Below are 16,750 nucleotides of genomic sequence, written 5' to 3' on the forward strand. Positions count from 1 at the left end.
AGAGAGGCCCGAGAGAAGTCTCGGAGGGCCAAGGCCTTCCCTCCACACCTGAACCGGGCCGCAGGTCAGGGAGGATCTGAAGGGGGTGAGCTGGATGCTGGATGCCACGTGGTGTGGAGGGACGGTGGGGGTGGAGGTGGGACACTGGGGCCCCGCTCTGCCCAGCAGGGTCTGAGGATGAATAACACCCCAAGACCTCAGAGTCCTTGGTTGTTCCTGCAGAGGGGATGGCCCACGGGGTGGGCTGTGCTCACTATGTCTGCTGTGAACATCTGCTCGCCCACTTTTTAGGCTTGTCAACCCTCTTTCGCTCTTCTGTTTGTCAGTCTGTGCTCTTTATTTTTCCTTTTCAGAAAGCAAGATGACTCATGCAGACAATTCATTTTTGTGTGTATATTAAGGTCTTGTAAGAAAATTATTGTATGAATTATAAACATAAGAAGCCAATGCAGTAAACTCCAGGAGACTCATCCCTCAGCTCCCCAGTTCCTCCTCTGATCCCCAGCTGTCGTTTGGCTGGTGCCTGCCTTTATTTTCTATCCCAACCCCTCTAGTTAGAATCCTGTGCCCCCAACTCCCACAACTTCCCAGACCCTGTCCTTTCTCCCTGGCAGCCTTCTAGCATGGAAGTTTCCCATCATTGACCTGACCAGAGCCACCTCTCTAAGGCAATGGAGCTTCGCAGGGCAGGGCCTTTACTCCTCTGTGGGCACTTGGGAGCATGTGTCCTCGGGACGCCCCTCCCCACCAACTCTCCCGCTTCCAAACAGAAAGCATGGCTCCAGCTCCCAACCCTCCTCTGCCTGCAAGGCCTCTCTCTGGCCTCCAAGAGGGGTCAGTGTCCTGCTTGTCTGGCCCTAGCCTGGGATCCTGGCCCATGAGATGACCGACTATAATAGCCACAGGATTAACATAGCAGGCATTGTCTTACTCTGACTATAGGGTGGGTATTATGTGTTCATCACTGTGCTAAAAATATCCAGTAAACAGGTGCAGCCCCTACAGCACCAGCCCCCTGGAATCTGTTGGCTTCTGGCTGGAGACGAAGGGGAGGGGTGAGGTGTGTTCATGTCGCCGAGTTCCAGACATGGGACTCGGGGTGCTATTGGAACCTGGGGAACCTAACTAGATTCCAGCAGACCCACGTGGTGGGGGGCGTGGAGCATCTGCAGACCCTCAGACTTCCATGAGCACAGAGGTGGGCCCTGCTGCTACTGCCGTCGGCTCAGCCCAGGAATGCTCACCGGAGTCCGCCTGCAACACCGTTTATATCACTTCCCTCTCCAGACCTCCTCCTGTCCCACGTGTACCAGAGCCACGAAAATTCCTGACAGTCGAGTCTTTAGCCCCTTTAGGCTTTTGGAGCATGGGCTTGGGGACCTGATTTCTACATTTCCTTATGAGAGACAAAGGGTCAGCACAACAGTCCTCTTCCCCAGCCCCTGCTGGACCCTCCAGGCTTCCCAATGCCCTCAACATAGCCCCTTGCTCTTCCTAATTCCCCCTCCCTGGGCCCATCTCTGCTCAGTCCCCACATCTGGTTGTTCATTCTCTCCCTTTCGGTGACTTGCGTCTCCCTAGGTGGGCGCTGTTTTGACTCAGTTGGTGACCTGCGTGTGCACAGGACTTGTGTGTGCTTCTGAGTCATGTCCACATGTGTCTCTGAGCCCGTGTGCCTGCTGTGTGTACTGCTCTGCATGTGGGGTGGGGTGGGGGGTGGGGAGGAGGGGCAGCGGGAGGGGGCAGCGGGGCTGTTCTATTTTTACTGGCCAGTTGCTGTCGGACACAGTTTTCATAGCCTCCCTCGGCTCTGCCCCTCGCAGTCTGCGGTCTGCGGCGAGGCACGGCCAGCCCAGTTCCACAAGCACAGAACAAGGTAAGTGTCTGCAGCCCAGGACTTCAGACCTGGGTGATCCCAGGCAGAGGACCTGGGGCTTCTGTTTAAGGAGAAAGAAAGGTCTTGGAAATGGAGGATGACGTTTCTTGCCTGTGCAATTGGATTTGTTTGTAGAACACTCCTAAAATACTCCCACAATGTTTTGTCCCCCAGAATGGCATCTCTTCTGCAAAACTGTTGTGGGAAGTGGAGGCTTCCCCTGGCCATTTTGAGGCTGGGAGCCAGGAGCAGAATTTCCCACCAGGTTCCTCAGGAGCCCCAAGGCAGAGCCTAGTGTATGTTCTCCTCATGTCTTCACACCGGGCCGCCCAGCAGGTCACAGGAGAGAGAAGGCACCGAGGGGAAGGGAGTAGCACTGGGGACCAGAGAGCCGGGGCAGAGGGGCTGCATTTAGAAGTTTAGGAAGATCTTAGTGAGGAAGAAAAATGAGCAACGCCTTGCAGTGGAAGAGCCTAGAAAACGGGACCAGAGCCCCTGCTGACTGAGGAAACCATCTTGCTTCTTTGATCTTGGTCTTCGAGGGACGCTCTCAGCTCCCTTTGCCCATGCAGCTGTGCGAGCAGACACGAGCAGGTGAAGGTAGACTGCCAACCCCTCTGCACCACTCCTGGCTCCGAGGAGCAGAAGTAGCTGTCGGGTGTCCTCTTGGGGGAAGGCAGACGGTGACAGCATTTGGGGTTGGGGCACCAGCCCCGGTGAACACATAAGCCAGGGCAATACCTACATGTGATCCGTGGCTGGGGGCGGGGGGGTGGTGTTGGTGACTTCTAACTGTGTTGGGGGCTGAAGGCAGAACCTGCCTCCAGGTTTGGGCGCCACAGTCTCACAGCCATTCTGAGATTAGGCTTTCCTGTTCAGAGCTCAAGATGGGGTGTGGTATGTGGCAGACAGCCCCCAGCTACAGGCTGGGGAGTACAACCCTTGTTAACTGTCTGCCAAGGAGGACAGGGATGCCCTTGAACTGGGTCCTAGGTCAGGGAGCGGGGAGCCTAACTGATATTTGAGTCCCTGATTATTAGATTTTTAAGAAATCAGATTATTAGATTATTAAGAGATCAGTTCCTTTCCCTACACACACACACACACACACACACACACACACACACACACAATCATTTATGCACTCATATTTACACATACAGCCTCGAACTCATAGTCTAGTTGACAGTCCTTTCTACCCCACAGAGCCTCAGGGAAAGTCCAGCTCTGAATCAACCACCAGATATTCTTTGTTTCTCCCCTCCAATTGTGGACTTTCTAATCACCTCCTGGCGGCTACTTGTGGGGGAGACAGAATCCTGGCTCTCTAAGCCTCGCATTTGCTGCTATCTACATCCTGACTTCTTATCAGGTCCCTGCTTATCTTCCGCAGGACCTGTCAAGGGGTCCCGGCTGGTGGGTGTCAGAGCACAGGCTGGGTCCTAGTGCCTGAAGTAGGACCCCTTGGCCTGGCATTTGTCAGTGGGGCAGGCTGGGGCCAGGCCTGGGAGCTTGGCAGGAGGCCTGGGCTGGCGGGCAGGTAGGGCCCCACACTGGTGACAGAGGGCTGATCATGGCCAAGTGCCCACCAAGGATGAGGCACATCCCAGGGAGACATAAATGAGACCTGGTGCCCTCTGGAGACTGGCATCCCCGGAGGGCACTGATGATGGACGGACGGACCTGGGGGTGTTTCCTCACCAGCTAGTGTTTCTTTTTGGACTTCCTTGGTGCCTTTGGAAGAGAAGAGCCCTCAGGATAAGCAGCTGCCTATAAAATCTAATTTCAGCCAAGTATCTCGGGAATTTATGGATTGTCTCCACACCTCTGTCTGTGTGCCTCAGGGTGACAGCTGAGCCTCTGGGGTCACACTCCCCCTCCACCTCCTCTGCCCCAGCCTTACCCTTTCCTGGTGGCTAAGGCGGAGGTAGAAGCCCAGCAGGTTTTCAGACAGGGTGGGATATTTAGGAGAGGTGGCCAAAGCCCCACTTACTGGGGTTGGGAAGATCTTCATGGGCACAAAGGGAAAGGAGAGAATTAGGGCAGAGGAAGAAGTGGCTCTGGAATGAAATTATTGAGTGTCCTTTAGATTCTGCCCTCCCTGCTCCAAACCAGGTTCTTGGACCAAGTCCAAACTCCTGACCCTGAGCTCCAGGCCTGCCCCCATCTGTACACACTGGCCTCTCCATAACCAGCTACCTTGCACTCCTGTTCTCCACCCCAGCTCTTCCCCTCCTCCCCATGAGCTTTTGCACAGTCCTTTCCTCTGCTCCCATTGGAATGCTCTATGTCCAGGCTCAGGCATGGTGGTGAGCCAGGTCTGGACCTGGAACATCTCCCTCTGCAGCCCCAAGGCCCCCTTCCTTGGCCTGGGCCCCAGGGACCTCCTGGTCAGGGGTCTTCAAACTGCTCCTCAGCCAAGTGCCCACACAGAGGACCACATGGTCCTACGGTGATCCCTTCACCCAGTGCCATTCTGGTCTTACTGATTGAATTGTCTTGCTTCCAAGTAATATTTGGTTTGAACAAAGGGTTCAAAAGCTAAATATCAAGTGGAAAACCTCTTATCAAACCCCTAATTTTATAGAGAGGTGACCTGGCCAGAAAGGGTAAGGACTGACTAGAGTAGAACACAGGATTTGCTCTGCCTCCTGACTTATTCTCCCCAGTGCCCTACCCTGGGTGCCAGTCCCATTGCCACCTATGTGAATGGCACCCCCTGGAGTTGTGCCATGTGGCAGCTGCCTGCATTCCACTTCTACCCCACTCCGCTCCTTACAGGTCATCCCCTCTCTGAGCCCCTCACTGACCGCCCCTTTTATCCACAGGACAAAGTCTAAACTCAGCTTGTCGTTCAGGGCTGGTGAGCGAGCTCCACCCTTACCTTCCAGCCATTCTGTTGCCCACAGGGGTCACCAAGCTTTGTCCGAAAGGGTCCAGAGTAAATATATTAGGCTTTACAGGTCACATAAGTTTCTGTTGAGTATTCTTTGTTTATTTTACAACCCTTTAGACAAAAATGGGCTGGGGCCAGGTTCAACCTGTAGGCTGCAGTTGGCTGATCCCTGCCCTGCACCTGTGTTCCATCCTGACCTGTCTGGTTTCTTCCTCCTGCTTTCTGATGCTCTCTCCCGGGCTGGGTTGCTGACCCAAGTTAATGAACTTTCCCTCATTAAGGATTTTCTGTGCCCTCTAGGTGCTGCCCCACTGCCACCATGCCAGAAATGTAAGTAGTCTCACCCCCATCTAGGGCTCCTTTGCCACAGGCCAGGCCCTTTGCCACAGACTTCAGCCTCATAGTAAGGTTTCATCTGTTCAACCCCTGAAGCTGCTCCCTAGGAGCCCAGATCCTAAAACAGGGACAGTTCTGAGTGCCTAGATCAGTCCTTGATGGTTTTCCCAGTGTCAGCGTGTGTCCTTGTAGCCTTTGAGCAGAACTCACACTCCCAGGTTGCCCCGGGAAGACCTTTCTGGCCTGTGCTTCAGAGTTTTCCTGTCTGCATGGGTCAAATGAATTGCATGTGCCAGGCGCTGACTTAACATGGGCCTGGTGGATGAACAAAGCATTGGGAATTTACCCACAAGCCCAGCGATGGAAACTTTCACATTACTGGAACCTTACATCAAGGCTTCCATGACCTTCCACCACTGCTCCCCAAATTGCAATGGCCAGTATCTCCCAATAAGAACGTCTCATAGCAAAGGGCCATTGGGTTTTTATTCTATTCTGCTGGAACCCTTGAACACCATGGTCCTCCTGTCTGGTGTGTGATGTCTTTCTGGCACCTTGTCATCACCTGTCCCCTCCTCCCCCAAGCCGGTCTGCATGGTTCTGCTGATGCTGGTATAGCACACATGGTTCATACTCACTCTTTGCTCTGCTTTCTCCCCCACCCTTCCTGTGATGGATGTCTGAAGCGAGGTAAGTGATATTTGGGTGTCTTTGTCCTAGTTAACTCTTCAGCCTGGTGAAGGTGGTGTGGGCATCTGAGGATAGCAGAGGGCTTGGGTCAAGGCCTGGGATGGGGTGGGGGGTGCCCAGTGGCTGAGAAAATTCCCAGGAGAATAGAAATCTGGGTGAAGATTCTGGATATGGGCTTCCTGGTGTCCAGGGGCTGGCATCCCAGTGTACAATGTCACTGGAAGGTAGTTTTGGGGCTGGGACCACAGAAGAGCTGGGTGTGACTCTGTACTCTTGCCGAACACGAGTTCTCCTTCACCCACTCTGAGAGCTAGGCCAGCCCTGGGGGACCATCCTGTTCCTTGCAGAGCTGATCCTGTGCAAACCATGGTTGAAGGGTAAAGGGATAGTCACTGGGTTATTACACCCTTGCCCAATGACCGAACACCAAGGGAGGAGCCACGATATGTCCTTAGATTCCCCTCAGGTCTCATATAACCCAGACCCTGGTCATTCTCTACAGTCCAGATGTATTCAGGCTGCTGAGAACACAGCCTATGTACAGCCCAGGGATAAGGACTGTCGGGACAGGGCTGTGGACTCAGGGATGGCGAGGGTGGCAGTTTGCAGCCCTGCTGGAGGGGACTTGGGCACAGAGATTCTTATAGAGAATTGAACATGCTACTTTTCAATAGTCATATAAAGTTCTAAGTTTTGCTGAGGCTCATATTAAAGTGAGGCCTCATTTACCGGTGGCCAAATGATGCGGCCATAAGCTCGCCAGGTGGAAGGAAAATAAGACTGTGATAAAACATTTGTCATGGGGACCTTGCAGTGTGAAAATGATGGATGGTAATGGTTATAGTGACAGGTCATTTCTCTCAAAATCACACGTATCTGAAATGTAGCAAAACTCTAGGTCTTAGGAGAGGAAGGACTAAAGAACTCTTAACAGTCAGATTTGAAGTCCCACATTCTGTGCACTAAAACTCATGTGTTGTCTGCCATGAGAACTCCTCATCCAAAGCCTGATCACTCCCACGTTACACACTAGAGTGCATGGCGTGGTGGAAGTAAGCAGGGTGCTCACTGGTAGCAATGAGAGGTGACAACCTATGGCCCAGAAGAGACACCCCCATCTCATTAGTTAGGGGTTGAGCAGACCTATGCACCTTCTCCACCCCCGAGGGACCTCTGCCATGGAGCTAGGACTTACTAAGACTTATTAGAACATATACGGTGAGCAAGGACATGTCTGGTATTTTTGATAAGAAAACAGTGTTTTTATATCTCTGAAAGACTTATATGAATAGTGTTAACATTTTTAATTGTTTTGATGTTCGCATAGATATGCTTTATTTATTTGGGAAATTCACAGCTTTTTTCTGCAGTATGACAGATCTTCAAGGTACTGCTGTTTCACCACCCAGAGTGCTAACACATGCATCTCTTTTATGCTTTTCAAAGGATTTGCACATCCACCATCTCATTTTGTCTGTAATAACTCTGTGAACTAAGTAAGGTCGGTCTCAACATCTTTATTTATGGATGAGGAAGGAGGTACCCTTAGAGGCCATGTGACCTGCACAGTATCTTACAAGATTCCAGTAACAGATCCAGAATGGGAAGTGAGGGCTTTGGCCCCTAGGTCAAGGTAGCTGACTGCAGTGTCCTATGAATTTGAGGGGTTAAATTACTAAGATGAGCTTTTAAGGGACCCTGAGGCAAGCAGAGGATTCTGGGTAAGATGGTGAAGCCCGGCTGGTACTTGTCCTGGCTTGGACCAGAATTCTGGTTCTGCAGCCTCCACCTTACCACCTGCTTCTGGCCCTTCTCATCCTCAGAGAAAACCCAAGATCACTGCTTCCCGCAAACTCTTGCTGAAGGTGAGACTGGGCACTGGCTTGGGGGACGTCCTGTAGGGGGCAGAGGGACAGCAGTGCAGACTCTGAGGGGTGCGGTGTGTTATGGGGGGCAGCAAGAAGGAGACCAGAGCAGGACGATGAGGACACGGAGGGGCCAGTGCCAGGCTCAGATGGTCAGTGGGCAGAAACCTGGAACTATGATGGATTCTGGCACCTGCCTGGGGTCCTGAGAGGAGGCAGTGACCAGCCTCAGGGTGGGAATCCACTGGGGGAGACAGACTTGCTTTATTTTGGGATGTGTTTCTGTCTCTGGAGACAAAAAGTGGGTAAGAGAAAGACTGTGAGGGAAAAACAAGCTCCAGGGACCGAGGAATGCCACGTGTTGTCACTGAATGTGACCACACGGACTGTGGATGGCCATGTGCGCACTTCCACATTGACGTGGTCTCGGACCTGTCCGGCCTGGGCCACCTTCCCTCAGCCCTCATTCCCTGACGCCGGGTGGGAGACACAGAGCTGAGTCCCATGCGGAGGGTCTGTCCTGTGCAGAGCCTGATGCTGGCCAAGGCCAAGGAGTTCTGGGAGCAGGAGCACGAGGAGCGTGAGGCTGAGAAGGTGCGCTACCTGGCCGAGCGTATCCCCACTCTGCAGACCCGCGGACTGTCCCTCAGCGCCCTGCAGGTGAGCCTGTTGGGTGGCCCCAGGGGCCAGGTGGCAGGAGCTGAGCTAACGCCAGCTCGAGGCTCCTCCCTTACGTGGTCTCGTTTAATCTTTACAACTACCTGTGAGGAGGCGACAGTAGATCCCATTTCACAGGTGCCAGAAGTGGCCTCAGAGGGGAGAAGTGACCTGCTTGGGGCGCACTGGACTACGTGCAGCCAGCTTTATATCTGCCAGTGGGATGGCACAGAGCGGGGAGGGGGGCAGGACTCAGAAAGCCCCATTTCTCCAATGATTACCCATCCTTCCCCTACAGATAGGTCCGTAATGTTTTTAAAACATTGGCAACTGTTTAAATGCCAGTAATCATAGAGAAAAGAAACTGGAGGAAATATATCAAAATGTCACCGATGGTTATCTCTTTATTATTTTTGTTTAATAGATAGTTTTCAAAATTTCTACAACTAACTTATATTACTTTGATCATAAGAAAATGATTTTAAAGAAAACAAGGACATACAGAAAGGAGAAGAGGGGGCTTCCCCTCTGAGCCATCGATCGCCTGCTGCGAGCCCAGGAGTGAAGGGGTTTGGCAGCTAATCTCCAGAGCTCAGGTCTTGCAAAGGGACTGGGGAGAGGGCCAAGGGCACCAGGCTTGGAGGCAGAAAAGGAAGGCTGGAGACGGACGACTCTCCTCACCCCGTCTCCACTCCCGCCTGATCAGTCTGCTTCCCCAGGACCTGTGCCGGGAGCTGCACGCCAAGGTGGAGCTGGTGGACGAAGAGCGCTACGACATCGAGGCCAAATGCATCCACAACACCAGGGAGGTGAGTCAGAGGGAGGGGAGGGCCCAGGCAGGGCAGGGCTGTGTGGGGAGAGAGCGGGTGATGTCCGGCTGTGCGGCAGCGAGGGGAGAAGCCCCTCCTTTGGCAGGCCTGGGAGGTGGCCACTTAGCAAGCAGGAAGCTTTGCTTCCCCCAGACCAGCCCCATAGGGTGGAGATGGGCAGAGAGGATAATTGCACATAAAAAGCACACGCTTCCTCCCTACCTGCTACCTGGGCTCTTCAGTCTAACAGAAGCTGCCCTCTTTATTCACCCACACAAATAATCATATGCCTGTTAATAACATCTTACCTTTGCAAAGTACTTTCATGTGCTTCTATCCTTTGATCCTCCCTGCATGCCGGTGGATGAAGTAGGGGCTATTATCTGCACCTTACAGATGAGGACACTGAGGTTTGGAGAGGCTAGGGAACTCAGCCAGGTCACACAGCGGTCACACCTGGGACTGGTGGTGGTCTTTGACTTCCACTCCGGTGCTCAGTGCTCCCTCTGTATGGGGTGTGGGAGCATTGGACCCTTCCAGACCCTGCGCCAGTGGGGCAGGGCAGAGCTGGAAGGGCAGGGCTCCTGCTGCTGCAGAGGGCTGCTTCTGGGCAGTGAGGAGGGGGTAGGGAGGTAGCATAAGCCACCTCCTGCCTTCCCATTTCTGCCCACCAGGAATGATGACCTGTGGGGTCACCAAGCTCCCAAAATCTCCCTCCAGAGATCACACCCTGGAAATCCCTCCAAGGTTCTAGGGCCTGGAGGCTTATCCACCCTGCTGGACCAGGGCTGTGAGCTGCTTTGAAGGCTCACTGAGGAGGAACTAGTTACAAGCAGGCATGAGGCCACAGGAGTGAGAGGAAGCAGCTCCGCACTCCAAACAGACCTTCCAAACCACACGAGCGCTGAGCTGGGTGCAGCCGCCCCCTTCATTCAGGGCTGCAGTGTTAGTGATGACTAATGGGCTCTAGCTGTCCACTCACTTATCAACAAACGTGTGTGTGGATATTTGCAAAGGCATAGGTGGGTCTGAGTGTCCCAGAGGGTCTGGCCTCAAGGCTGGGGCATTTGGGGTGTGGCTCTGGCTGGAACCCTAGCAGTATGAAACCCTCGGGAAGGGCACCTGTAGTGATCTTTGGCCCCTCCTCACCTGCAGATTAAGGACCTGAAGCTGAAGGTGCTGGACCTCCGCGGGAAGTTCAAGCGCCCGCCCCTGCGTCGGGTCCGTGTCTCGGCTGACGCCATGCTCAGGGCCCTGCTGGGCTCCAAGCACAAGGTGTCCATGGATCTGCGAGCCAACCTCAAGTCCGTGAAGAAGGAAGACACAGAGAAGGTGAGGGCCCCTCTCCTCAGAGCCTTCCACCCCCTGACCTACCAGCCTTCACCTGTCACCCCCTCACACAGCCTCAGGCAGGCCCGGCAGCTCCTGCTGGAGGCCAGTCAGCCTCTCAGTCAGAACGTTCTAGAGCCCCTGGTTTGCTCCCTTTCCTCAGGCTGCTCCCAGTCGGAGGAGAAAGCTGGGACACAAAAAAAGGGAGACTGAAGAATAAAGTAACAGTTGTGCATCCAGTGTGAAGAGGACGTGGAGATTTAGGGTGATGAGGGAGACACCGCCCCTGTCACTACAGGAAAAGGAGACAGAACTGCATCGTGGTTATAGGGACACATGAGCACAGAAATTAGAGAACCAAGTTGAATCGCTCAGCAACAAATCACTCAGTGTTTGTTGAACTCACAGTGTATGTGCCCAGAATTGACAGGCCCTGTAAGGAACAGGGATGACAGGAGCATAGTCTGTGGCCCAAGGAGTTTCATAATGTGTAGAGATGGGCTGAAGAAATGGAAAATGAACCCAATTAGTAGGGGAAGGCTTCCTGAGAGAGGCGGCTTTGAGCTGCAGAGTGTCAGACCAGGCAGGTGGCGTGGGGCCTGGAGGCGGCGGGGGGCTGTGGAGCATTGGGGAGGGAACCGGCCCTGGAACTCCACCACGATCACCCGGGACTCCCCACCCACAGCTTCCTTCTTCCTGTGGAGCCTCAGCTTGACCCGTGTCCAGCTGTCTGGCTATGCTCTAACACCTCACCAGCTGGGCAAGGGTGTCAGGATTCCCTATAGCTTTGAGAAGGCTGATTTTCTACCACCTAGTTTCTCTGGAGTGGGGGACCTTGGTGGCCCTGTGGCCAGTGAGTCTCTGATGTGTGTGTGGCCTGTCCACCAGGAGCGGCCCGTGGAGGTGGGCGACTGGAGGAAGAACGTGGAGGCCATGTCTGGGATGGAAGGCCGGAAGAAGATGTTTGATGCTGCCAAGTCTCCGACCTCACAGTAAAGGTACCCAGAGACCAGCTCCCTTCTTCTCGGGGGGCGGCCCTCAGGGTCTAAAGGATAGTTAAGGGCTTCGGGATAGGGGCTGGGAGCTGTGTCCATGCAGTGCAGGGAGAAAAGTGCCGGCGCGAGTCAGTGCTCGGGGGCTCAGTCCTGGCTCCAGAACTGCTCTGGGATCCTCTTTGCTCCCCTCATCTATAAAATTGAAGGTTGTATGAGATCAGTGGTTCTCAAAGTGTGGTCCTGAGACCAGCAGCGTCTGCATCACCTGGGTGCAAATGATCGAGCCCCACTCCAGACCCACTGAACTTGAAACTGTGGGGTGGGGCTAGCCCTCTGGGTGATTCTAATGCACACAAGAGTTTGAGAACTACTGGATTAGATGATCCCTGAGGTCTCTCCAGCTCTGACTTTCTGAAAATCTAAGCTCTTTTGAATGCCTCCTGGCCATGTGCTTTATTTGCGCACCCTGCAAAGTACCCAGCACTCACAGGCCTTGCTCCCAGGAAGATGCCACTCAGAGAAGGCAAGACCTCCCAACCTCTGAGGAAATGGCTGGAGAAACTGGACAAAGCAAAAAATGAGGCCACGCAAAACGCTCTATGGAAGTGCTGGGAGAGTGTGCAATAGGGCAGGGGTCTGGTGATAGCACCACCAAGCAGAGAAGGCTTTCTGGAGAGGAGGAGCTCTCTGAGGATGGGTTAGGCAAGTGATAGCAGGTAAATGGGAAGGACAAGTCAGAAAGGCTGATGGTGGAATAAAAACAGGTGGGAATTAGCCAGTCATGGAGGAGGGTGGCAAGGCCAGGCAAGGGCTGAGGAGCTGCAACACGGAGGAGCAGTGGGAGGGTTCAGAAAGGGGAGAGAACTTGGGTCCTGGGTGAGGAAGCTGAAGCTTCACAGGACCCCTGTGGATGGCGATCCACCCTGGGCGTGCTAGTGGTGAGAAGCTCCGGGGACTGAATGTGCTGTGGGGGAGTCAGGGATTCGTAAACCGCACACGGCTCACCGTGAACTGATGGCTTCCGCTCTTGTCCCTACAGGCCGGTTTGCTGTGCTGCACTCTGGGCTCCTGCTCCTTGCCCCCTTCCTTCCACTCTGCTCACCCACTTCTCTCCCCACGAGCCTCCCTCCCTGCCCCACCTCTCCCCTCTAGCCTGCATGCCCTCTTCTGGAACTGGGATTAAACAAACACACAGGACAGGAGAAACACAAGTGCTTGAAGACCTCACCCAAGCAGGGTGGGCTTCCAGCCACCCAGGGAGACACCCCGCGGCTTCCCGGCCACCCGTGGTACAGCAAGCTGAGAAGGAGGCTGTGAAGCACCTTTCCCAACCCATGTAACCTCCCTTCACTGCTGTGATGATGTACAGTGTCCACAGGCATCATGGCCTCCCCATTAAAAACCCAGTTTCCTGGTTATTTCTGTAGCTCTGACCATGAGCACTCGTAACAAAGGGAAGACAGGGGAGTCAGTGAAGAAAGGGCTGTGCTGGGCTCCAGACACTGGTCCATAGTCTGGAGCTTGGGGTTAGGATGGAGGGCCGAGCAATGGGCAGCTGCCTGCTAAGATCCCTGGCTCATTCTGCCCAGTCCCAGTGACATCACAGAGCACATCCCCACCATCCAGGGGTTTGGCTTACCAAAGCCCTGACCTCTGAGAATAGGCCAGTCCCATTCTGACTCCAGCTATCAAGAGGGGCCTCTCCACGCAGTCGCTTGCCTTGCCTGATTTCACACTTCCCTTCCTCTGCAAACTTGGACCACCTTTCCTTGGTGCCTGCTGGATGTACCTGACTGTTCTGGGCTAAGAGATCAGGGAGCTTTCACCGTGGTCCTGCTGGCACAGGGCGTGAGTTGCTCAGCACGCAGGCGACACCCTGCAGTTCCAACGCTGGCCACCAGGTGGCTCCTTCCCCGGTCGCTGTTCCTGCTCTCTCCTCCACCTTTGTCCGCCCTCCTCCCAATTATTTCCCCTTCACACTCCTGCACTGGTCATATCCCCCAGGACTGATTCTTTCCCTGATGTGAGGCAGCCAGTGGTCTGTCCTCTGGGTCAGGTCCTTCTCCATCTCTTGACATCTGGATCCAAAGCCTGGTGAGGGGCATAAGCCTGCTGGGGTGGAAGGAGAGTGGCACAGCCACTATCCCTCCCACACACTGAGGATAGTGGCTCCTATGGAGCAGAGACCAAAGCTCCGGGCCAGAGCTGAGCCTGACTTTTCAGGGAAGTGTCATGGTGACTCCTGAGCTAAGCCTACGAGGGAGGTGACTGTTCCCAGACCTGGGGCCCTTTGGCTTACCAACTGCCTCAGCAATGGTCCCAGGCCAGGCTGAGCTGTCTGAGCAGCCCCCCTTCCACCAACCCCTACTGAGTCCCCATTCTGCCCTCTGCCACAGATGCCAGAAGCTGGTGCAAAGTGCTGTGCCAGCTACTCCCTGGGGCATGGTCTGGCACCCAGGGCTGCTCAGCCTGCCAGCCCCTTCCAGGGATCATGGCAGTGGGGACCAGCAACTTGGGACACATTAGGGGAAGCACTGCGCTGCCCAGGACTTTTGCTACGAATAGGTTGGTGGGCAGAGAGGCAGACGTGCTCAAAAAGCACAACTCTCACCATACACGCAAACCCTTAGGCACAGACACACCCAGTCACACACACACGAAGCTGGAGAACCTGACAGGGCTGCTCCATGCCACAGAGGATGGCATTAGGCTTCATGCCCAGGCAGCCGCAGAAACCCACCCTTCCCTGCCTCACAGGGCTCCTCCCGGTTGGCCTGGGTCCAAAACATGGCCTTCCTGTTTTGCCTCTTCCCAGTCGTTTGATAGAGCCTGGCCCCAAGTTCCAGAGCCAGATCTCAGTTCCGCCCGTCGACCATTGACCTGGGGCCCTGGCAGGTTGGGGTCTCCACCCTGCCTTACAAAGGCGGGAGACCAGCCCTGGGCCTGACTCAAAGCAAACACCTGGGTGCAGAGGGCCTATGGGAGGAGGAGGTGGGGCCTGTGCAGCACGACCAAGCCTACGGCCCTCAGGGAAAAGCCAGAAACCCCATCCAAAGGCCTCCTGGAGGTCATTGGGTCCCTCCTTCTGCTTCCAGGCAGGACCAGTCCTAACCATCTCTTGTGTGGCTGAAGCAAGAACGAAGACTGAGGGACCCGGAGTGGATGAGTGGGAAGGAGAGCTCTGTCACAGAGCTCCTTTGGGGCGGGAGAGGGATCTATGGAGGGGCTGCTTAGCCACGAGCAGGACTTGGGGTGGGAGGTATGGTCTCTGGAGCACCCCTATCCCACTCCAGTCCCTTCTCACCATGCAGGCCCACCATGACTCAGCCTGACTCAGGGTGAGCAGCACTGGGGGGGGCCCCTCCCACTGAAAACAGCTACTTATTACCCCGCAGCACAATTACCATGTGCCAGGCATGCTCTGGGCACTTAATTCATTTAATCTTCACAACAATCCTATGGGCAAGGAACTTTTACTGTTCCCGTGTTACAGAGGGGAAACTGAGGCATAGACAGGCTAATGACTTCCCACGATCACACAGCTAATAAGTGGTGGGGGCCAGGATTTAACCCAGGAGGTCTGTTAGAGTCCATAGTCTTATTCACTACTTCAATAATAAATATACTAGGCTAAATGCTTTATCAGAATTATATCATTATATTCTCACGAAAACCTAAAGAGTAGATACTATTATCTCAAATTTACAGAAGAGGAAATGAGTTTAAGCAGCTCACTCTAAGTTATAGGGGTTGACAGTTGCAGACTGGAGCTTGGAACCTGGGGTTGCCCTTTGCTAGGATCAGACTTGCCTCAACAGAGCCTACCCAGCCACTTTCCAGAAGGGACACAGCTGGGGACAGGTGCCCTGCATATGTACCAGGGGAGTTCCCACATCCCGCCAAAGGGGAAGACATTCAAATGAGATGCAAGGGACACCCACATGTGCAACAATGAGGTCTCCCTCCAACAGTAGGGCCTGGGCTGGGGGTGGAGAGATGGGGGGCTTCTTAGGAGATGTCTGTCAATAACTAAAACACAGAACAGCTGGGCGGGCACCCTCTCTCTCCGTGGCTGGAGATGGGACTGGTGCTCCTCGCTGTGGTATGAATGACCAGGGCAGGATGCCACCTGCTACCACCCTGTCTGTCCCAGAGCCCTCAGGAGGTCAGCTGCTGCCATCCCTTTCCCCCAGGAGGTGCCCCCACCCCCATGGGGCAAGGATGCCGAGCCCAGCTGTGTATCTGGAGCCCACTTAGTGGCAGAGGTGATCAGGGCAGGGCCCAGCGCTCAGGGCTGCTGGGGCTAAAGTGCCATACTGAAGGAAGGGCCAAGTTAAACATTAGCCACAATGGCCCCCCACGAAGTGAGTCACACTCCCTACAAGGCTCTGGGCTGGGCAGACAGGGGGGCAGTTTTGTTCCAGGTGGGTGACCAAGCTGCCAAAGCCTGGGACAGGTCACTGGGACAAGTGCAGACAGCAGCTTCCTCTCCTGACCCCAAAGCTTGCCAGCCTGCCAGTCTCACAGTAGAGGCAAGGAGCAAGGCCATTCTCTGACTCCCGAGACACACTCCTAAGTGGGCCTGTGGGTCCCCTGAGGCCAAGGCTGATCAGGGGGAGCCTTGATAACTCTGTGGCATTGGCACGGGGCAGTGCAGTCAATGTCTGGAGGCTTGGAAAGGGAAAGTAACTTGCTCAAGGTCACAGACCTAACCAGGACTAGGACACAGGTCCCCGGACTCCTGGTCTACTGAGAAAACTGGATGTGGGCACAGCTTTGGTCTCTCAGTAAGAGGCAGAGGCCCAGGGACCCAAGAAGCCTGCCTACTTGCCCATCGCTGGCCCTGACTCAGCACCCCAACTTGCTCCAGTGCTAACAGCTGGCCTCTCTCAAGGGCCAGCACAGGATGGTGAGGCTGGCCCTTGGCCCTGGGTTCAGGACAGAGGTATGGCCTCCCCTGGGGGCCAGGGCAGGTGTGTGGGAAGAGTGTGTGAATACGCGGGCTGTTCACCTGAAGGGGTGAGCCTGGCGTGCACGTGGGCATGTACACGCCGTCTGTGGGCTCGCCTGCCCGTGAGTGGATGGACATCTGTGTGTGCCTGTACTTGTGTTTCCCAGACACTGTTCTCCCAATCGGCTCCTTGTGATCCAAGTTTCAACTGCCCCACCCCACCATGGGGAAACCAGGGTCATAAATGTAGTGAGATTTTCACAAAGGTAAATGTGCTCAGCGGAAAGGGCTCTCCTTTGTTCTGCAAGCACGCATGCCTGCAGTTTTTATCGTAGTATTAAAATAT

The 16,750-nt window shown here is 54.5% G+C and overlaps 1 protein-coding gene across 1 annotated transcript; it reads left to right on the forward strand.

Moving 5' to 3' along the window:
- Nucleotides 1–1,646: 1,646 nt before the first annotated feature.
- Nucleotides 1,647–12,871, forward strand: TNNI1 (troponin I1, slow skeletal type). Its single transcript, XM_063113473.1, has 9 exons — nucleotides 1,647–1,685; nucleotides 1,824–1,876; nucleotides 2,449–2,523; nucleotides 7,534–7,663; nucleotides 8,192–8,323; nucleotides 9,040–9,129; nucleotides 10,285–10,461; nucleotides 11,347–11,456; nucleotides 12,493–12,871. Exons 1-8 carry the CDS (start codon nucleotides 1,647–1,649, stop codon nucleotides 11,452–11,454), a joined length of 804 nt encoding a protein of 267 aa, XP_062969543.1. The 3' UTR covers nucleotides 11,455–11,456; nucleotides 12,493–12,871.
- The last annotated feature ends 3,879 nt before the right edge of the window (nucleotides 12,872–16,750 follow it).

The sequence above is a fragment of the Cynocephalus volans genome, chromosome 11 (genome assembly GCF_027409185.1).
Source record: "Cynocephalus volans isolate mCynVol1 chromosome 11, mCynVol1.pri, whole genome shotgun sequence".
Taxonomy (NCBI): Eukaryota; Metazoa; Chordata; class Mammalia; order Dermoptera; family Cynocephalidae; genus Cynocephalus; species Cynocephalus volans.